This window comes from Elephas maximus, chromosome 10, assembly GCF_024166365.1.
Source record: "Elephas maximus indicus isolate mEleMax1 chromosome 10, mEleMax1 primary haplotype, whole genome shotgun sequence".
Taxonomy (NCBI): domain Eukaryota; kingdom Metazoa; phylum Chordata; class Mammalia; order Proboscidea; family Elephantidae; genus Elephas; species Elephas maximus.
In genome coordinates this window covers 22,462,752-22,485,900 of record NC_064828.1, presented here as the reverse complement: position 1 = coordinate 22,485,900, position 23,149 = coordinate 22,462,752, and the positions used below count along the sequence as shown (strand labels likewise).

The window sequence follows — 23,149 nt, the reverse complement described above, 5'->3', positions numbered from 1 at the left end:
CTGGAATGGGTCACAACTCATTGGATTAGCTGTAACTTCAGGGGTAATAATAATACATACAATTCCAAGTCCTTTCTCCTAATAGAGAAGGAATTAGTATATTGGCTCATGGCCTAAAAATGTGCAGTCTTGGATTTGCTCTACGGTTTAAAATTACTTTTTGGAAAAAATGAAGTCTGAAAATTATTTCCATGGCATCCCAAGGTGTACCTGTTCTGTGACTTACACTGTATTTGGTGATATTAATAACTTTCAAATGTTACCAAAGTTGTTCCCTATGAGTAATGACGTCTTTCTTTTATTTTACAAAATGCACTTTGGCTGCAGACTGGTTTTGTGTTGTTTCCCAAGTAGGAAACTCAGTCCAGATTTGAAAAGTTTTCTGGTTTACATTCCCACTACTTCCTCAAATGATTTGGCCATAATTACCTTTGCTTGTTTATTTTGAAAGTGTTTTCCTGAATAATTGAAATAACTGTCACATTTCAGAAATGATAAACAATTTTTATTTGAGTTGTATATTCAGCCACAGGTGTGATTTTAGAGCACCTTAATGAGTCTGTTTGCCTGTGTGTGGGCATTTGCATTAAAAATTCGAGTTGCAATACCTTCTTTTTTGTCTTAGGTTATACTGTGCTTTAAGCCTTTATGAAGCATTCATGAGCAGAGCAGTACTCAAGGAAGTTTTGAGAGAAACAGATATAAAGTCAGGGGTGTGGAAATCATTAGCATTTTAAAACTAGAGGAAACCTTAGTGATTATCTATGTTAAACCTCTCATTTCAACATTAATAAAATGAGGCTGAGAGAAAGTAAGTGATTTGGCTAAAGGCAAGTAGCTAATGACTGGGATAACCTAGAGTAGAATCAAGATCTTTTGACTCTTAGCCAATGCTTTTCTTAACACATACCTGGAAACTAACAACTTCAGATCTGCTTAATGGCCTGACTGAGACTAGAGGGACCACAGAAGAAACGGCCCCCACACTGTCTTCTTGTTAACCCAGAACTAAAACCATTCCCAAAGCCAACTCTTCAGACAAAGATTAGACGGAGCTATAAAACATAAAATAATATTCATGAAGAGTGTGCTTCTTAGTTTAAGTGGATACACAAGACTAAATGGGCAGCTCCTGTATGGAAGCGGGATAAGAAGGCAGAATGTGATAGGAGCTCCTTGAATGGACACGGGAAATCCAGGATGGAAAGGGAGTGTGCTGTCACATTATAGGGATTGCAGCCAGGGTCACATAACAATATGTGTATAAATTTTTGTATATATAAACTTTAGATTTATTCTTTACTGAATGACTCGAGTTATTTCCCAGAAGTACGTGGGCAAATATTTTAAAGAAAGCAGTTTTGATTAGAAAGTGTATCTATTTTTGTTGACAGTCTGACTTCCTACAGCGTATAAAATGGGAAGAGTTACTAGTTACTGAGGATCTATGAAGAGGTGAAAAGAGCACTAGATTTGAAGTGGGAAGGTCTGAATTTGAGTCTCTCTGTCTTACTGGCGTTTCACTTAATTTCTCTGTGCTTGCCTTTCCTCATCTGGAAAACAGCATAATACTAGCAATCTCATAGGTTGTTGCAATAATTTTCTTCACTAATGAGATACAAATGCATTGCAAACCATAAGTAGTATATAATGTTATTAGTTAGAAATTAGTATTATTAATTTACCTAATGTCAAGTTAATGAGTCAATTGATAATCAACTCAAAATGGTGGTACAGTGTAAAGAGCATGTATTTTATTATCAAATAATGAGGATTCTAGCTCTGTTATTACCATTTTCAAGCTGTGGCATCTTGTGTAAGTTACTGCCTCTCCCACAGTAGCTACCGTACAGATCTGCAGGGATTAAATGAAGGCACCTGGTACACGGCATCTGGCGTACTCACTCATTGTCAATTCTGTCTCCCTCCTTGTGGTGGATTCATGACTTTTGTGTGTGGCATTTCTAGCCATGGTCTTGTAACTCCCACCCAGGTGACCGTGTGCTAGGGTAATTGTGGCCTACCAAGGGGACTGGTCAATTTTGCCTTAAGAGAGAGCCAATTCCAGAGCAAAGAGGAGGAGCCCACCACCACCAAAGAAGGAGAGACCCAGCAGCAGGAGGCAGCGTGGCAGACTTCCCAGCCCACAGAGAGAGAAAGCTGAGTGCCTTTGGGCAGAGACTTGAAGGCCAGGAAGAGGCATGCCTGTGAGCATAGCTGGGGAGGGGCTATCCTGAGCCTGAATTGTAACTGTTACTTCACTGATAAACCCCATAATCCTGAGTGTAGCCTGTGAGTTCTGTGTGGCCATTGCAATGAATAATCGAACCTAGTAGAGAGTGCTATGGGAGGGACGGTTGATGTCAGAATGGATAAAGATGGTGGAGAGAGGAGCCATGTCTGACTACAGCCTCATGGGAATCAGCCTTGCGCTGTTGATCTTGGTTCTCCTTCCCCCTTGTGGGGTTTGGGGAGGTTAGACACCTCCCCCGTGCCGTTTTTATAATTGTTATAATTCTCAGTCTGGATAAAGATTACTGAAGAGCAGCACCCCTTTTTTTTTTTCTTCTTTTTAAACTCAGCGTGTGGTATAGTAGTTAAGAGCTACGGCTGCTAACCAAAAGATTGGCAGTTTGAATCCACCAGCCTCTTCTTGGAAATCCTATAGGGCAGTTCTCCTCTGCCCTATAGGGTCACTATGAGTTGGAATCAACTCAATGCAGTGGATTCGTTTTTGTTTTTGTTTTTTGAGGGGTGGGGGTATAATTCAGCTTTGTGCCCTTTGGCATTGCATACAATGTTTTGTTTCCAGAATCAACTTAAGTGCTATTTTGTCATTTTAATTGCTCTTCTTTTCCTGCCCAATTTTTCTATTTCTTTCGTAAAAAAACAAGCCCATTGCCATCGAATTGATTCCGACTCATAACAACCCTATAGGACAGAGTAGAACAGCCCCATAGGGTTTCCAAGGAGGGGCTCATGGATTCAAACCGCTGAACTTTTGGTTAGCAGCCAAGCTCTTATCTACTGGGCCACCAGGGCTCCTCTTTTAAGAAGTTCTTATTACAGTGATATATCAAGTATGCCTCATGTTTCTGAGTATCCCTGAGATAGCCTTTTAGTTGTAACATGATGTGCTTTAATTTCGGATAAGAATAAAATATCTATTGATAATAGTTAATTAAAATCAGGTATTGTTAATTTATGGGGTTTTCGTTAAACCCAGTGTCATTCTTTTCATTAATATAGAATTTTTTTTTAAACAGTGGCAAAGTGTAAACCAATTAAATAGAGGGTTGTCGAAATCTTTTGCACAGCCTTTAAAAACAAAACAGAAAAACCTGGGTGTACGGTTAGAACTGAATGCTATCAAGTCCCATTTCCTTTCCTCACCTCCGCTCACAGTACACTCTTCTGAAGTGCTAAGGCTTTCTTGTGCTTCTGCACAGCCCCCAGGAAATTGTCTAGCTTTCCCAGACCCAAGGGATGTAGAGCTGGGAAGAATCCCTGGAGAAGGTTGACTTAATCAGGCTGTACAGCAGATAACCTGACTTTTTACTAGCTCTGGCAGCATCTTTGGGAAAGAACAGTCATTACAAAATACTAATGGATGATTTTTCCACAGTGCTTGGCACCAACATGATGTCTTTCACCAGCAGGCATTTTTTCCACCTTCTTTTTGACAGACGTGCTTGTGGGGACCAGACAAGCAAAAGTCTCCCTCTCTTGCTTGGGTTTCAGTACAGTGTGTTCCTTCGATGATATCTCTCAGCAGTGGTAATGTGGAGGATATTAAAAAATAATGAGGATTTGGTAGGGGAAGGGAGGACTAGCCCCCGAGGAGGCTGGGGAAGTTGCCTAGAGCTCGATTCCTAATCAGATTAGAATCACAAATGTGGTTCAATTCTACCAGATAGTTTATTACACTTATGGGAGCAGCCTTCGAGCTTTCTGTGGAGAGAACATGTATCTATATTAAATGTTTTGAGTCACTAAAACCAAGTAGGATCAACCTCATTTTTATAGTGCCTGCACTTAAAAAAAAAAAAAAAAAAACCTGAGTCTTTTACCTGAATTTTCTGAGCGATAACACTTATGAAGTGGTGGTACAAGCAGGTTAGCATACTTTGCTGCTAACCTAAATGTTGAAAGTTCAAGTCCATCCAGAAGCACCTCGGAAGGAAGGCCTGTGGATCTGCTGCCAAAAAAACCAGCCGCTGAACACCCTGTGGAGCACAATTCTACGCCGATACCCACGGGGTCGCCAGGAGTCGGCACCGACGGCAGCTGGTTTTATAGTTTATACCGTGCATCTGAATACAGAACAGGAAGGGGGCTGTGCCTCTCTGTTTTGTTTTCGGGGGGAGGGTGAGTCTAGTCTTGGAGCCCTGGTGGCGCTAACCAAAAGGTCAGCAGTTCCAGTCCTCCAGCTGCTCCTTAGAAACTCTATGAGGCAGTTCTCTGTCCTATAGGATCGCAATGAGTTGGAATCAACACAACAACGAAGTTGGTTTCGGTTTGGAGTCCTGTCTAGTTGAATGGGTAATACAGAGGCACAGGAAGTCTTCACATTTAAGCATAAAGAAATAATTTAATTCAGTTCAAGAAGCATTTGCGAATCACTAACAAAGCAGTGTGCAAGGTTCTGAAAGTTCAAATATGAATAAGGTGTGGTCCTCATCTTCCTGAAGCTTTTAGATTTACAAAGAAGATAAACATAAATAACTTTAATACAATGTGAACCTAGAAAGTTCTTTGGCAGCAAAGACAAGGGAAAATTTTTGTCGAGAAGAAGAGCTGAGGAAAGTTAAAGCCAGAAGTTTACAATTGAGCTTGACCAAAGTTTCCTTTGGGGCTTGCATTGAGTGTTGAAGAGAGTGTTATAAATAGAAGAAACTGCATGTACAAAATCCTAAAGATGTGGGAGTTGGTCATATGTTCCAGTGCATGTTGTCGTTAGGTGCCATTGAGTCGGTACCAACTCATAGCGATCCTATGTATAACAGAACGAAACACTGCTGGGTCTTGTGTCATCCCCATGATTGTTATTATACTTGAGCACATTGTTGAAGCAACTGTGTCAATCCATCTTATTGAGGGTGTTCTTCTTTTTCATTGGCCCCCTACTTTACCAAGCATGATGTCCTTCTCCAGGGACTGGTCCCTCCTGATAACATGTCCAAAGTATGTGAGATGAAGTCTCGCCTTCCTAGCTTCTAAGGATGATTCTGGCTGTACGTCTTCCAAGACAGATTTATTCTTTATTTTGGCAGTCCATAGTATATTCAGTACTCTTCACCAACACCATGATTCAGAGGCGCCAGTTCTTCTTCGGTCTTCTGTATTCATTGTTCAGCTTTTGCACGCATGTGAGGCAGTTGAAAACAACATGGCTTGGGTCAGGGGCACTTTAGTCCTTAGACATCTTTGCTTTTTAACACTTTGAAGAGGTCTTTTGCAGCAGATTTGTCCAATGCAGTATGTCATATGATTTCTTGACTGCTGCTTCCATGGGTGTTGATTATGGATTCAAGTAAAATGAAATCCTTGACAACTTCAATCTTTCCCCCGTTTATCATGATGTTGCTTACTGGTCCAGTTGTGAGGATTTTTGTTTTATGTTGAGGTGTAATCCATACCAAAGGCTGTAGTCTTTGATCTTCATCAGTAAGTGCTTCAAGTCCTCTTCACTTTCAGCAAGCAAGGTGGTATTATCTGCATATTGCAGGTTATTAATGAATCTTCCACCAATCTTGATGCCACGTTCTTCTTCATGTAGTCCAGCTTCTCAGATTAGTTCCTCAGCATACAGATTGAATAAGTGTGGTGAAAGGATACAACGCTGACACATGCCTTTCCATGCAGTATCCCCTTGATCCCCTTGTTCTGTTCGAATGACTGTTTCTTGATCTGTGTACAGGTTCCATATGAGCACAATTAAGTGTACTGGAATTCCCATTCTTCGCAATGTTATTTGTAATTCTTTATGATCCACACAGTCGAATGCCTTTGCATAGTCAGTAAAACGTCTTTCTGGTATTCTGTGTTTTCAGCCAGGATCCGTCTGACATCAGCAGTGATATTCCTCATTCTACATCCTCTTCTGAATCCAGCTTGAATTTCCCTGTCAATGTACTGCTGTAACTGCTTTTAAATGATCTTCAGCAAAATTTTACTTGTGTGTAATATTAGTGATATTGTTTGGTAATTTCTGCATTCGGCTGAATCACCTTTCCTTGGAACAGGCATAAGTATGGATCTCTTCCAGCTGTTTGGCCAGGTAGCTGTCTTCCAAATTTCTTGGCATAGACGAGTGAGCACTTCAACGCTGCATCTGTTTGTTGAAACATCTTAATTGCTATTCCATCAGTTCCTGGAGCCTTGTTTTTCACCATTGCCTTCAGTGCAGCTTGGACTTCTTCCTTCAGTACCATCAGTTTTTGATCATATGCTACCTTCTGAAGTGATTGCACGTCAACCAATTCTTTTTGGTACAGTGACTCTGTATATTTCCATCTTCTTTTGATGCTTCCTGAATCAGTCAGTATTTTGCCCATAAAATCTTTTACTATTGCAACTCGAAGCTTGAATTTTTTCTTCAGTTCTTTGAGCTTACGAAATGCTGAGCGTGTTCTTCCCTTTTGGTTTTCTAACTCCAGGTCTTTGCACATTTCATTATAATACTTTACTTTGTGTTCTATAGCTGCCCTTTGAAATCTTCTGTTCAGCTCTTTTATTTCATCATTTCTTCTTTTTGCTTTAGCTACTCTACATTCAAGAGCAAGTTTCAGAGTCTCTTCTGATGTCCATTTTTGTCTTTTCTCTTTCCTGTCTTTTTAATGACTTCTTGCTTTCTTCATGTAACATACATGAAAGTCCATAGTGCACAATATAGGGAGACTGTGGGAAGTGTCTGAGAATGAGCCTGAAAATTTAGGCAGAGACCAGGTTTTTGAAAGCCATGAATATCATGAAAATAATTTAGGATTGTCTGCTGTGTAGAATAATTATTCTTAATATGGGTAATGAAGGGATATCACCTTTATGACAACATACATACCACATTTAGGAAGGGGCTTTTTCAAGTAATGCCTCTTCGGAGATTCTGAAATAACCCAAGCAAGAATCACTGCCAGAGAATCAACTGATATTGCTGTGAGCATGGGGCTACATTCTCTCAGGTATGTTGGCTGTTGTTGGTGATTTCAGTTCTGGCTGCGTGTTGGAATCCCTTGGGGAGCTTTAAGGATACTACTACAAGGACACCCTCTCAGACCAGTTAAATCGGGAACACTGGGCATGGGCCTGAGCATCAGTATTTTTTTTTCTTTTTAAAGTTTTCTAGGACCCAGGTCTGAGAACCACTACATTAAACCAAAAAAAAGGAAGAAAACCCGTTGCCTTTGAGTCGATTCCAACTCATAGCGGCCCTAGTTAAAAATAGTACCAGTGAAGGAAAAGAGTGAATGGAATAGAATGGATTTAATTTGGATGAAGCTCTTAAAGATTAGGTGTTTGAATGTTGCTTAGATAAAAAATGCATATGGATTAGCAACAGACTATTGCAGGTAGGAAGAAGATATGATTAAAAATGAATGCAACAGCAGCAAACAAGTTATTGAGTAAAAGAATGTAGGTGAAAGCTGGGTGAAGTCCAAGAGGGAAAGACTAGAAAGATGTCAAATCTCAGTACCTGTCTTCTTTCAAACGATGTGTTGGGGTGAATGCAGGAAAACAGCAGATGGGGAGTGGGGAAGAGGGAGAGAGGGAAACTCATGAGCTCTATATATTCTAAAGAACATTTATCCAAAAATGAATGATGGATTTATAATTGTTTCATCTACCATGTACAACCACTGTATTCAATGTGAAAGTAAAAGAGTCAACAGGATTGAAAGCATTATATTTACCTGACCCCGCCTCTTCTGCAGATTTGGCTATAGAGGCCTGAGCTTGCCATTTCATAAAGATTTCCAGGGTCCTGAGCAACGATTGTCTGAGAGTACATGGATATTATACTGAAAGTTCTAACCCTTTGTGTGGGACTCAGCAAATCATTATCAGTAATCTCGAAGCCCTGGTGGCGTAGTGGTTAAGAGTTCAGCTGCTAACCAGAAGGTCGGCAGTTCAAACCCACCAGCCACTTCACAGGAGAAAGATGTGGCAGTTTGCTTCTGTAAAGATTTATAGCCTTGGAAGAGAAACCATATGGGACAGTTCTATTTTGTCCTATAGAGCCTCTGTGACTCATAATTGACTCAACAGCAGTGGTCTTGGATTGTGGGTTTTAGAAAGACTGTGTGAAGAGGAAAAAATGCTGAGGAAGATGCCTGGGGAGCATTTAAGGGGTGCCTGGAGGAAGAGAGTCCACTGGTACACTGAAGAGAGCAGAGAAGTTGGAGGAAAAGGGGACGGAAAGGGAGGAGTATGTCAGAAGCTTAGGGAGGCAGAGAGAATTTCAAGGCACGGGCAACCGTCAGCTTTAACAAATGTGACTGAGAGGGCAGTCACTGAAAAATACTGAGCAAATGTAGCAATCAGATTATGGAGTTTCAATAGGACAGTGGAGATGGAAATCAACTGTAATTGTTTAAGAAGTGAGTGGATGAGAAAGTAGATAAAGCAGGGTTTCAGTGGTATTTCAAAAAGCTCTGCTGTGAAGGAAGAGATAAGGTGAGAAAGAGAAAGGGTGACAGAGAATTTAAAGTAGCATTTTGGTATCTATTTTTGCCATTGAGACAGTGGTGGTTCAGTGGTAAAATTCTCGCCTCCCACGCGGGAGACCGAGGTTTGGTTCCTTGGCAATGCACCATATGTGCGGCCATCACTCATCTGTCAGCATAAGCTTTCACGTTGCTGTGATGCAGAACAGGTTTCAGTGGAGCTTCCAGACTAAGATGAACTGGGCAAAAAGGCCTGGCAATCTACCTCTGAAAATCAGTCAGTAAAAACACTAGGGATCACAGTGTTCCAATCTACAACCTTTCACAGGAATGGATTGGGCAGCACTGAGCAGAGTTTCGTTTAGTTGTGCATAGGGTTGCCATGACTTGGGGCCGACTCAGTGACAGCTAACAACAACAACAATTTTTGCTTTACATGGATAGAACAGTGTGGATAGAACATGGGTCTGGGAAGCATGCAAAGAGTTCAAAGCAAGTTGATGTGGCCACTAGCTTCTATGATCTGGCAGAGAGTGATGAGACAATAACAACGATAGCAAACTTGTACAACACTTACTGTGTTCCAAATGCTCTTTTATATGTTGTTTTACATGTATTAAATACCTCTCATAACTACCTGTGAAATGGATTCTATTGTTATCCCTGTTTTACTTATGAGAAACAGAGATACAGAAAGGTTAAGTAACCTCCTCAATTTGTGCTCTACTTATGACACTAAATAATGCATTAAGTTGGAGCCACCAAAATAATACATAGGAATACACACTGGCTTCAGCAGCTTCGTAGATGGATGGTTGAGAGATAGAAAGGATGAAAGGTGCGGACCAAGGCCTTTATTGTAGATACAGGTCAGCTGTCTGCTAAAGACATTTTTCTGTGGAACATGTCTTTGCAATTTTTCGTATAATTACGAAGTTGAGGATTGGACAAAATTATTGGTTCATCAAAATTACTTGAGTCTTTACCTTCTTGGAATAAGGTTTTGTTGGGAACAACAGCCAAGAGTTTAAGTTTGTTTTGGCAGAACTGAACTAGTCATTAAAATAAATTTAAATTTTTGGCCAGTAGTTCAGGGTAGAAATCGGGGATAGGTTGGGGGAAGGAGAGAGAGAAAGGTCATCTTGACCACATAGTTGAATAAAGTTTGAAATTACTTTCAGGCAATTGATTGTAGAATTCATGAAAACCAAAAAAAAAAAAAAAAAAAAAAAAAACCAGGGTAGAATTGCCCTATAGGGTCTCCAAGGAGTGGCTGGTGGCGTACAACTGCTGACCTTTTGGTTAGCAACTGTCTTGGTCATTTAATGCTACCATAACAGAAGTACCACAAGTGGATGGCTTTAACAAAGAGAAGTTTATTCTCTCACAGTCCAGTAGGCTAGAAGTCCGAATTCAGGGTGCCAGCTCCAGGGAAAGGCTTTATCTCTCTCTCAGCTCTGGAGGAAGGTCCTTGTCAGCAGTTTTCCCTTGGTCTGGGAGCATCTCAGCCCAGGAACCTCAGATCCAAAGAACGAGCTCTGCTTTCTTGGTGGTATGAGGTCCCCAGCTCTCTGCTTGCTTCCCTTTCCTTTTATCTCTTGTTAGATAAAAAGTGGTGCAGGCCACACCCCGAGAGGCCACACCCCAGGGGAACTCCCTTTACATTGGATCAGGGATGTGACCTGAGCAAGGGTGTTACAATCCCATCCTAATCCTCTTTAACATAAAATTACAATCACAAAATGGAGGACAACCACACGATGCTGGGAATCATGGCCCAGCCAAATTGATACACACATTTTTGGGGCTGACAAATGCTTTGCATGAGGTGTCTTGTCATTTTGAGACAGATAGGGTTAACTGTGCTGGCAAAAAAAAAAAAAAAAAACAGCTGTTAAAAGATTACCATCTGGAAGTTGGGTAAACAGGAACTGTACCCTGTGAACATGAGATAAGGTTGAAACAACCCGTGAATTACTATCTGCTTCTTAGTGTTTTTCTAGTCCCTTCCCCCTTTATAGGTTCCCACATGCTCACAAGAACAAAGTGTGACCGCTGTTGAACCTTCCTTAGCCCTCCAAAGATGGTGATGTACTGTCAGAGATAAGTGCGCTTGCGCTATATCCCATAATACGTGATGCCAAGGGCTGCCGAGAGAACTCCATCTTGAAAATTAGCAGGTTCCATCTTGGATTCCAGATGCGCATGCAACCTAATTAACATGCACCGCCATTCTGAGAAGTACCCGCCCCTTGAAAGAAGCCCACTAACTATTCGTTACTGTCTTGTCTGCACCGAACCCATGTAATCCCTAGCCTTGCTTCCCTTTTCGAGTCAGCCTTTTGGAGAGGCTTAGTCCCCTGCTGACTCCTTTTGCTTGACTCAAGCAAAATAAAGCTTGCTGAAGATAAAGTTTACCTTTTGCCTATATTCTTACTTGGGAAAGGACAAGGACCTTTTCTGTCAGATTGGCAATTGGTAACAATTTTATCTTTATAGAAGCCTTAGAGATGGCTCAATGTTACCCTGATTTTACGCTTAGGACACTCAGGCATGGTGACACAAAGTTCTCTGCCAAAGGTCATAGAGCTAGTTAAATAGCTTATCCAGGATGTGAACCAGATGGTCTGAATCTGAATCTCAGGCCCTTAGCCCTTTGTGCTATTCAGAAATAGACAGTGCCCTGAGCTCTTCAACTCCTTGGCTTGGGACAGCCTTGTCCCCATATGGGAAAATTACAGTTAGGAAAAAAAAAAAAAACTTGTCCCTAAGTTCTAGTGATCACAGCTATTTGGGAGCTGGTCGACGGCACTGGGTTTTCATGAGAATGAATATTAGGTAAAAGGCAAACCTAGTTAAAAAAAAAAAAAGTTAAAATTATTGTTAATGGAACTGGAGAAGTTTCCTGATTCTTTACCTTGCCTGACTAGGCTTTAAAAATATTTCTTTACTTTTTCAATGTGAAAGGAAACTGCGCTTGTTTATACTTTTGTGTTTTAAATATTTGTGGGCTGAAATTGTAGCTGAAGAAAGTGTTGGTTAGCCATAAGGATGATTCTTGAGGAAATGAAGGTGGACAGCGCTATTGCAGTGGTTTTTATCTATCCATTTAATGCTGTGTACTTGCTGTTGCTAGCTGCTGGGATGCAGAAGTAAAAACATACTGTCGTCACTGATTATATCTTGTGGAGTTCATAATCTGAGGAGGGAGGAATAAATTAAATAAGTTCACCAAAAACACTTACTGTCAAATTGGATTGTGGAAACTCTCGTAAAATTCTAAATTTGATTGATTCCTAGTTAACTGTAATAGGCTAAACAGCCTTGAGTGCTGGAAAATAGACGAGCTAATTACTGAGAGTACACCAGCTCTGCTAATAAATATAAAACCAAAAACAAGGTATTAAAATAACTGAAGGAATGTGTATCATAAAGGCTGATGTCTTATTAAATATAGTTTAAAATACATTCAGTATGTAGAAGAGAAAAAGTAGCAAGTTTTACTATTCTCATACTTTATATGTATTTATATCATTTATATTGCTTATTTATTACTACAGTATAAATGATGATGAAATAGGCACACATACTGACCACGAGGAGCTTTGATATGGTGACTTTTAAAAAATAAATGTATATTTTTGCTCTTTGCACCTTTTGTTTCTGCTCTACTGGCCTGGAAACCCCATAAAGGCAAGCATTCTAAGGATGACTGTGAGAATAGGAGCTTCAGGCCAGAAGGATCTCCAAACCTACTTTTTTCTTACGATTTTCTTTTTCCAAACCCAAACCAGAAGTTAAAAAAGATGTATGCAAGCATGTCTAAAGCTTTATTAAAAGTTTTGTATTTGATATTAAAACCGGGTGAAAGTTCTTAAGTGACAAGTTTTATTTTAAACCTTAATCCATGGTAATTATTCCCCGTGAGGTCAGTCAGATTGGATGAAATTACGCTTCCACTTCAACTGTTTAAGTCCCTGGAAAATTCATAAAGTGAAATTTATACCGTTTTGGATTCTTGAAAGAATGTCTCTGTGTGTCCCTCATTTACCTGGGGTGTGCCATAGTGACACAGGAGTGGTGTTGTGTTTTTTTGTATTTGTTTTTCATAAACTCTTTACTTTCTTTCCCACTGATACCCCTCCAGACCCAATTTGAACTTAAAGCCTTTCATATCCGGGGCGAGCACGCAGCGGTAACGGCGAGACTAGAAGAGACCATTGAGAATCTCAAGCATGAGTTAGAACACCGATGGCGAGGAGGGTGTGGAGAGATGAGAGATGCGTGCATCTCCACCGACGACGACAGCCTTCCAAAGACCTACAGAAATGTGTGCGTCCAGACAGATAGGGAGACCTTCCTCAAACCCTGCGAAGGTGAAAGCAAGACAACCAAAAGTAACCAAATAATACCCAAAAAGCTGAATATCTCCTCTTTAAGCCAGCTCTCTCCCACGAGTGACAACAAAGACATCCATGCCCCACTTCAGTCTGTGGAAAGCATCTCATCTAATCAGCAGAAGGCATCACCTCCCCCTCCTGCACCACCTCTGCCAGCCCCTATCCCTCCCCCTCCTCCACTTCCACCTGGACTGGGACCTTTGCCACCAGCACCTCCTACACCACCTGTGAGTGCTGGGCTGCCACCACCGCCACCTCCCCCACCTCCTCTACCTCCAAGTGCTGGGCCTCCCCCACCTCCTCTACCTCCAAGTGCTGGGCCTCCCCCACCTCCTCTACCTCCAAGTGCTGGGCCTCCCCCACCTCCTCCTCCGCCTCCACTTCCTAACTTACCTCCTCTGCCTAACAGCGGGGGGCCCCCTCCTGCTCCAACACCCCCAGGACTTGTACCCCCACCTCCTCCTGGACTCTTCTTTGGAGTTGGATCTCCTTCCAGCCAGTGTCCTCGAAAGCCAGCCATTGAGCCCAGCTGTCCCATGAAGCCTTTGTATTGGACTAGAATACAGATAAGTGATAGGAGGTAAGCTAACTCCCCTGGCCAATTTGCAGCTTGTGAATTCCCAGGATTTTTCCCAAGTGATGTTTTATTCTTACCAGCTCAGTATCTGCTTAGTACAGCACTCATTCTCAAATGTGGTGTAATGAATGCCTTGGGTAAACACATTTGGAGTGTTGGGGGGAGAATGTCTGTCTCCATCAGGTCTTCTCTCTCTTTCCTGTGGTTTGATGGTGGGAGAAATGGAGTGTTTAGTCTCAGATCTGTAAAATGTTCCATTTTACAGACTGAAGCAGAGTCCAGGGCTAAGCTAGGGCCCTCTTCAACATCCCTGCAATTAGTGGGTAATCATAAAAGAATTGAGCTAAATCTATAGGATAGTCTTACTGAAAATGGTCAGAGTATCTTTTATGATTCATTGTCTTGTCTTTAGATGGTATCATCAACCTTATGATCTGGATATTTAACAGATTTGTGTATTTTTTTCATTTTTTACTGAAAGAACCAGACGTAGCTGAGTCGTTAAGTCTTAGGCCAGAGGGGCACCTTGAAATACAAATTCTCTCCTCTTGAACTCTGGTTCCCTTAAAGGGTAAATGCACTCACATCTGTATCCCTTGTTGCCCTTCAGAGGAAGCGTTGTTGTGTGAGTAGCTAACAAGCATTTTGCATTTGTATAGTTTGTTAAGCTGAGTCTCTAAGGCAGCAAGATGTGGCTGTTTGGCAACTTCCATTCAAACAGATTCGAATCTGATTTATTCTGCCTCATTTCTGAGCCTATCAGGAGGATAGCAGAGGGATAGTGAGCTGCTTGGTGACCACTCACTAGTTTTCAAGTCCATTGGTTTGCAATGAACAGCAAATACAGAACACATTTTTAAACTTCAGTTTTTGAGCTTATTCCCTAAATCAAGGTGTATAGGTAAATTTTTCAATTTCTATAGAATTTTCCTTGGGGACAGGAGGAGTACTGAACAAAATAACATGCAGTTCACAATTATAAAGCGACTGGAAATCATTACAGAAGGAGTGGGGAATACCTTAAAACTAAGCATATTGTGAACCTAGGTTGATTTCCTCTCACAAAAGAAGAGTGGGCCAAGAGTTTATTTTTTGGAAAATCTTGATACTTTTTAATTTCCCAAAAGAATAGCTAAGAAAACATAAGATGATCTTGAAATAGCTCCTACCATTAACGAAAGTCTTAATATGCTCCTTTTCCCATTCAAAACTCAGGTGACACTTTTCTAAGAAAGAATTTCCCAGAATATTTATTTTGAGTCTTGTTCCCTTATTAGTGTTCTCAAATTAGTGAGCGGTCATTCCAAGCTGACAAATCCCACCTGTTGGCCCTCAAGTGGAAGGCTCCAGCAACATGTTACTGTCCCACACCTGGGGCCCACTAGCCTGCATCCACTTCATTGAGTGACCAACACCGTAGGCCATAGCAGCGGTGTAATAGTACCACTAGGAGATATGGACCCTTCTCCCACCGTTCAGGTGGAGATAATCATCCTCTCCATTTTTTCCTCCTTATTCAGTTTGCCATTTTGAGGAGGAGAGCAATTGAATTCTCAAACTCTAACTGGTTTCACCTTAGTCTAGGCCTTCAGCTTGGAGCCAAACGCAAAGTAGATGAATGTATGTAACATTCCCAATCCAGGACATCAGGAGAGCCCTGCTTGGTGAATGTGTCAGCTCTGAGCCTGAGTTCGGGATGGAGAATGGGGGGGGATTCCCCTCTCTCACATGTGAAGACTTCAACATGGCCACTTCCTGCTGGCAACCACACGTCTCATGTCTGATTTATTATGGATCCTCAAAATGTTTTTGTACCCCTAAGCTCTGCTACTTCTTTTAAGCTATAGTGCTCTAAAGATTCTGGATAGTAATATTCACTTACGGACAGAAATAAACTTAATTTAGACGTGTCCTTTTAAAGGAGGTGAAATGGTGCTTGATATTTCACGCACCCAAAAGGGTAAGCACTTTGTATAATGGGCACATTATATATTTTGATCTTCTGGAGACCAGGAACAAAATACAGATTTTATATGTACATTGCTTCTCGTCCACTTAGACTGCTTTTCAAAATTAGCATGAACTGGTTTTTTTCTTTTGCCATTTGGTATTCTTGGGTGACTGTTAAACCTGGTTCTAGAATGGGAAAGAGACATCCTGCTCGTCCAGTCACCTCACTTCATTTTTAAACTCAGAATATCATGGATGTTAAGTGCTTGTCTCAGCTGCACCAAGGAAGGGGAATCTTGATTGGGAAAGAGTGAGAGGAAGTTTTGGAGCGTGCAGCGTGTTATGGGCTGCTCAGGTGAGGTCGCGAAGGTTCTGGGCAGCTTAGGGAAGGGTACGGAGAAGGCACTGTGGATATGCTGCGAAACTGAGGGAGGAGCGGTGTGGCTGGCCCCCACAGCCTGAATCCCGGGGCGTCGTGTCCTACAGGATTCCTCTAGACCTCTTTCTTTGATGATATCTACCGCTTGTCCTTTTTGGGGAATGTGTGTTTGCTTTAATATTCTGTAGTATATTTTGACTTTTATAAAGAAATTTATAATGTTAGAGGATGCTTTCTCTGAGCTTTATTAGGATTTTTTCTGTTTTTAAAAAAAGTGAATTGAGAAAAATTTAATTATATTCTCTTCTATTTCAGTTCTTCAGTTTCACTTGTCATTTTCTTTTTTAAGCCAAAATGCTACACCAACCTTATGGGATTCTTTAGAAGAACCTGATATTCGGGATACTAGCGAATTTGAGTATTTATTCTCCAAAGACACAACTCAGCAGAAGAAAAAACCCCTGTCAGAGACCTATGAGAAAAAAAACAAGGTTAAAAAGGTATTGAGTGATTATAATAATAGTCATAATTATATATGTTTTTTGTTCTGCATGGGAATTCATTATGTGCTGCTGGTTTGCTTTCTCTCTGGTTTCAGAAAATGGGAAGTTTTTGAGTCGCCATGGTAAAAAAAAAAAGCGAATCATTTGAGACCTTCGTGCTTGCTGTTTTGGTCATATCATCTGAATTTTCAGATTATTTTCTTAATGTAATTTTAATCTGGACTTTTTTAGTAATTTATTCTGGTGGAAAAAAGTATAAAACTTAATTTGTATTTAGTGAAAGTAGTCTGTAAGCTATCTGTAATAGATCTTACTCATGTATTTATAAGTTTATTCACTCAACAAATGTTCGTTGGGGGTTTATTTGTGCTATGCATTGTTCTAGGCCTGCAACATCCCAGTATGGTAACCCCTGTGGCTATTTAAATTTAAATAAAAAATAAAAATAAAAAATTCAGTCCTTCAGTTACATGAGCCACATTTCAAGTGTCGTGACTAGGGGCTACTCTTTTAGATAGCACAGATGTAAAACATTTTCATCATCACAAAAGGTTCTAGTAGACAACACTGTCTGAGCATTTGGGGTGTGTTGGTGGCAGGAGGAGGGAGTCCCTGCCCTTGAGAAACTTACATCAACAATCGACATTAGAAGCAAAAATAGTAAATCACATGGTAGAGCAAGATAAGGAGGCTCAGCCTTGGCAGGGTGGGGATGGAGGTGCATTTTTTAATTAAGTGTTCACAGTAGACCTTATTGAGAAAGTGACTTCTCAGCAAAAACTTGAAATCTGACAACCAGCAGCCATCTGCCAGAGAACAGGTTGAAGAGTCTCAAGCCGTTAGACCTGAGGTTAAATCACACCTCTGCCACTTACTGGCTGTGTGATCTGAGTGAAATTCCTTCATTCTCTGTCCTTTAACCATAACACAAGATGACATCTACTCATAATGTTATTCTAAGCGGTGATTAAATGAAGTCATTTATGTCACACTCAGCATAGTGCCTGGCACACAGTCAGCACCCAGCAAATGCTAACTGCTCTTGTTTTTGCTGTTCTTGTTGCCACTGATGCTATTTTTCTGAGTTACCGTATGGATAGTAACACAGATGTGGAAGGAGCCCTGGTAGCACAATGGTTAAGCATTCAGCTACTAACCAAAAGGTCAGCAGTTCAAACCCACCAGCCGCTCTGTGGAAAAAAGATAGGGCAGTCTGCTTCCACGAAGATTACAGCCTTGGGAACCCTGTGGGGCAGTTATACCCCGTCCTACAGGGTTGCGAGGAGTTGGAATTGGTGCAGAGTTGCAGGAAAAGTATCGAACTTGCTTCTCCTGTTGACTTGCTGTGTAAACTTGGGCTTGTCTTCTTTCCCTAGGCCACGGTTTCCTTTTTCCATAAAACAGGATTAACAATATCTGAGTCTACCTGACCCAGCAGGGTGTTGTGAAGTTCAAATCTCAGAGGGTTTGAGGAAGTGCTCTGAAGTGTGTAGTATCTGATGATACCGTTATCACTAGTCATTCCCTCTTAAAATTATACAGTAGGGATTAATTCATTGGTTAATATATCAAGTAATGTTATGATTATGAAAGCAATTGCGCCTTACAGTGCAAAGCGTGGAAAAAGTCTGAATGCTGTTTTCTGTGAATCAAAGCAGATTTTCCCACTGGCCTGAATTTTGGGTGAAAATCCTGATGAATGTTTTTCACCTCTGAAGTTTGCTGGAATTGGATTTTCATGAGGAAAATAATGACCCCAATAATAAATAAACATGAGAGCAAATATTTTAAGATCGCATATTCCACAGAAGAAATTGAATTTTTCTAATAAAGCAGTAAGTTCCGATCAAGAAGTCAACTGATACGAGGTTGATACAAGATTGAGATAAGTGTGCCTTTTAGCTAGGCTGGTGGCTTTTTTCTTTTAATTGTGTTTTAGGTGAAAGTTTACAGCACAAATTAGTTTCTCATTTAAAAATTTATATACAAATTGCTTTGTGACATTGTTTGCAAAGCCTACAATGTGTCAGCACTCTCGTCCTTTCCCTTTGCATCCCGAATTCCCACTATGCATTCTTTTAGCTTTTCTGCCCCTTCTTGTCTTCACGTCTTTGCTTTGGGGCAGGTGTTGCCCACTTGGTCTTCTATACTTGATTGAACTAAGAAACATGTTCCTCATGTATGTTATTGTTTTCTAGGCCTGTCTAGTCTTTAGCTGAAAGGTGGACTTCAGGAGCGGTTTCGTTCAGAATTAGCAAAGTTATCAGGGGGCTGTAGACTCAGGATTCCTCCAGTCTGTGTCAGACCAGTAAGTCTGGTCTTTTTTTTGAGAATTTGCATTTTTTTCTGCATTTTTCTCCCACTCTGTCTGGAACCCTCTATTGTGATCCCTGTCAGAGCAGTCAGTGGTGGTAGCTGGGTACCATCTAGTTCTGGGCTTAGGCTGGTAGATGCTGTGGTTCACGTGGCCCATTAGTCCTTTGGATGAATATTTTCCTTGTGTCTTTGATTTTCTTCATTCTCCTTTGCTCCAAACGTAATAAGACCAATAGATACATTTTAGATGGCTGCTTGCAAGCTTTTAAGACCCCAGACACTACTCACCAAAGTAGGATGTAGAACATTTTATTTGTGAACTATGTTATGCCAATTAACCTAGATGTTCCCAAAGACCATGGTCCCCAGCCCTCAACCCCAGTAACTTGGTCCCTCAGGGTATTTGGTTGTGTCTAGGAAGCGTCTGTGGCTTTGTCTTGGTCAAGTTGTGCTGAATTCCCCTATGTTGTGTGTTGTCTTTCCCTTCACCAAAGTTAACACTTGTCTATCTAGTTAGCGATTTCCCTTCCTTATCTCTCCTTTCCCTCTTGACCATCAAAGATTGTTTTTTGTCTGCGTGTAAACCTTTTCTTGGGTTTTTGTAGTAGTGGTCTCATACAATAGTTGTCTTTTTGTGATTGACTTATTGCACTCAGTATAATGCCCTCCAGATTCATCCATGTTGTGAGATGTTTCACAGATTCATCATTGTTCTTTATCATTATGTAGTATTCCATTGTATATATGTACCATAATTTGTTTTTCCATTCATCTGTTGATAAGTACTTAGGTTATTTCCATCTTTTTTGCTATTGTGAATAATGCTGTAGTGAACATGGGTATGCATATGTCTATTTTTGTGATGAGGCTTCTCTAGGATATATTCCTAGTAGTGGGATTACTGTATCGTATTGTATTTCTATTTCTAGCTTTTTAAGGAGGGTTCATATTGTTTTCCATAGTGGTTGTACCATTTTACATTCCCACCAGCAGTGTGTAAGAGTTCCCATCTCCTGCAATCTCTCCAGCATTTGTTATTTCTGTTTTTTTTAATTGGTGCCAATATTGTCAGGGTAAGATGGTATCTCATTATAGTTTTGATTTGCATTTCCCTAATGGGTAATGATAGTGAGCATTTATCCATGTGTCTGTTAGCCACCTGAATATCTTCTTTGATGAAGTGTCCATTCATATCCTTTGCCCGTTTTTTTAGTTAGATTATTTGTCTTTTTTTGTTGAGGTTTGAAGTATTCTGTAGATTTTAGAGATTAGACCCTTGTTGGATATGTAGTAGCCAAAAAGTATTTCCCCAGCGTGTAGATTCTCTTTTTTGATGAAGTCTTTTGATGATCATAAGTGTTGAATTTTTAGGAGCTCCCAGTTACCTGTTTTCTTTTCTGGTGTTCGTGCATTGTTAGTTATGGTTTATATTCTCTTTATGCCATGTATTAGAGCCCCTAGTATTGCCCTATTTTTTCTGCCGTGATCTTTAGTGTTTTAGATTTTGTACTTAGGTCTTTGATCCATTTTGAGTAAATAGTTTTCGTGTATGGTGTGAGGTATGGGTCCTGTTTCATTTTTTTTTTTTTTTCTTTCAGATGGACACGTAGTTTTGCCAGCACCATTTGTTAAAAAGACTGTCTTTTCCCTATTTAACAGACTTTGGTCCTTTGTTAAAGATCAGCTGATCATAGGTGAATGGAATTATGTCTGGGTTCTCAATTCTGTTCCTTTGGTCAGTGGGTCTGTCATTGTACCAGTACCAGGCTGTTTTGACTACTGTGACTGTATAGTAGGTTCTGAGATCAGGTAATGTGAGGCTTCCTACTTGGTTCTTCTTTTTCAATAATGCTTTGCTTATCTGGGGCACCTTTCCTTTCCATATATAGTTGCTAATTAGTTTTTCTATCTCCTTAAAAAAATGCTATTGGTATTTGGATCAAGATAGCATTATATTTTTAGATCACCTTGAGTAGAATTGACATTTCCATAATTTTGAGTCTTCTTATCCATGAGTGTGGTATGTTTTTTCCATTTTTGTAGATCTCATTTGGTTTCTTGCAGTAGTGTTTTGTAGTTTTCTTTGTATAGGTCTCTTACATCCCTGGTTAAATTTATTCCTAAGTATTTTATCTTTTTATGGGCTGCTATAAATGGTGTTGTTTTCCTGATTTCCTTTTTGAAGTTCTCTTTGTTAATGATTAGGAATTCAACTGATTTTTGTGTGTTGATCTTTGTGCCCTGTGACTCTGCTGAATCTTTCTTTAGTTCCAATAGTGTTCTTGTAGAATCTTTGGGTTTCTCTATGTATAGGATCATATCTTTTGTGAATAGGGATAGTTTTACTTTTTCCTTTCCAATTTGGATGCTCTTTATTTCTTTCTCTTGCCTAATTGCTCTAGCTAAGATTTCCAACACCATGTTAAATAGGAATGGTGATAAAGGGCATACTTGGCTTGTTCCCATTCTCGGGGGAATGCTTTCAGCCTCTCTCTGAAAATGACATTGGCTGTTGATTTTTGTATAGGTACCATTTATTATGTTGAGGAATTTCCCTTCTTTTCCCGTTTTCTGGAGAGTTTTTATTGGGAATGGATGTTGGACTTTACCAAATGCCTTTTCTGCATCAATTCAGATTACTATGTGATTCCTTTTATTTATGTGGTGGATTACACTGAATAATTTTCTAATGTCGAACCATCCTTGCATACCTGGTATGAATTCTGCTTTGTTGTGGTGTATTATTTTTATGTTATGATGCTGAATTCTGTTGGCTGGAATTTTGTTGAGGATTTTTGCATTTATATTCATGAGAGATACTGGTCTGTATTTTCTTTTTTTGTGTGGTGTCTTTGCCTGGCTTTGGTAACAGGGTTATGCTGACTTTATAGAATGAATTCGGGAGTATTCTTTTCTTTGCTCTGAACCAGCTTGAGTATTACTAGTGTGAGCTGTTCTCTGAATGTTTGGTAAAATTCTTCAGTGAAGCTGGTGGGCCAGAGCTTTTTGTTGAGAGTTTTTTTAATCTCCAATTTCTTCTCTTATTATGAGTCTATTCAGATTTTCTATCTCAGTTTGTGTTAGTTTAGGTAGGTAGTGTATTTCTAGAAATTTGTCCATTTCCTCTAGGTTCTCAAATTTGTTAAGAGTACAATTTTTACAGTGTTCTATTATCCTTTTTATTTCAGTTGGTTCTGTTGTAATGTCCCCCCTTATTTCTTGTTTCAGTTATTTCCCTCCTCTCCTGTTTTTCTTTTGTCAGTTTGGCCAATGGTTTGTCGATTTTGTTGATCTTTTCCAAGAACTAACTTTTGGTTTTATTAATTCTTTTTATTGTTTTTCTTTTCTCTATTTATTTCTGCTCTAATCTTTATTATTTCCTTTTTTTCTGATGCTTGTGAGCTGCTTTTGCTGTTCTTTCTGTTTGTTCGAGTTGTAGGGCTAACATTTTTATTTCGGTCTGTTTTTCTTTTTTGATGTATATGTTTATTGATGTAACTTGACCTCTGAGCACTGCCTTTGTTGTATCTCAAAGGTTTTGGTATAATGTGTTTTCATTCTAATTTGATTTCTAGGAATTTTTGATTACTTCTTTATTTTTCTCTTACCCAGTTGTTTTTAAGCAAGATATTATTCAGTTTCCATGTATTTTATTTTTTTCCTTGTTCTTTCTGTTATTGATTTCTACTTTTATGATGTTATGATCAGAGAGAATGCTTGTATTATTTCGATGTTTTTTATTTTATTGAAGGTTGCTTTGTGACCCAAAATGTGGTCTATTCTGGAGAATGTTCCATATGCATTGGAAGAGTGTGTATAGTTTGATTTCGTTAGGTAGAGTGTCCTGTATATGTCTATGAGGTGATGTTGATTGATTTTGGTCTTTAGATCTTCTGAATCTTTGTTGAGTTTATTTCTAAATGTTCTGTCCTTTACCAAGAGTGGCATGTTGCCGTCTCCTATTATTATTGTAGAACTGTCTTTTTCCCTTTACAGTGCTGTTAGAGTTTGTTTTATGTATTTTGGAGCCCTGTTGTTAGGTGCATAGATATTTATTAAGGTTATTTCTTCTTCGTGGATATTTCCCTTTATTCATTATAAAATGTCCTTCCGTGTCTTTTGTGACTGATTTTGCCTTAAAGTCTATTTTATGTCAGATTAGTATTGCTACTCCTCTAATTTTCTTGATTACTGTTTGTTTGATATATTTTTTCCATCCTTTGATTTTTAATATATTTATGTCTTTGTGTCTAAGGTGTGTCTCTTATATACAGCATATTGATGAATCATGTTTTGTATCCATTCTGCCACTCGCTGTCTCTTTTCAGGTGTGTTTAAGCTGTTTACTTTCAGTGTGATTA

At 39.8% G+C, this 23,149-nt stretch overlaps 1 protein-coding gene across 2 annotated transcripts in view; it reads left to right on the top strand.

Annotated features, from left to right (window-relative positions):
* Positions 1 to 23,149, top strand: part of FMN1 (formin 1) — a 490,439-nt gene that overhangs the window by 235,324 nt on the left and 231,966 nt on the right. For both annotated transcript variants that reach the window (XM_049899606.1, XM_049899607.1), the window contains 2 exons: positions 12,811 to 13,643; positions 16,319 to 16,469. In XM_049899606.1, the coding sequence (XP_049755563.1) occupies positions 12,811 to 13,643; positions 16,319 to 16,469 (984 nt within the window). The remainder of the gene's footprint in view (positions 1 to 12,810; positions 13,644 to 16,318; positions 16,470 to 23,149) is intronic.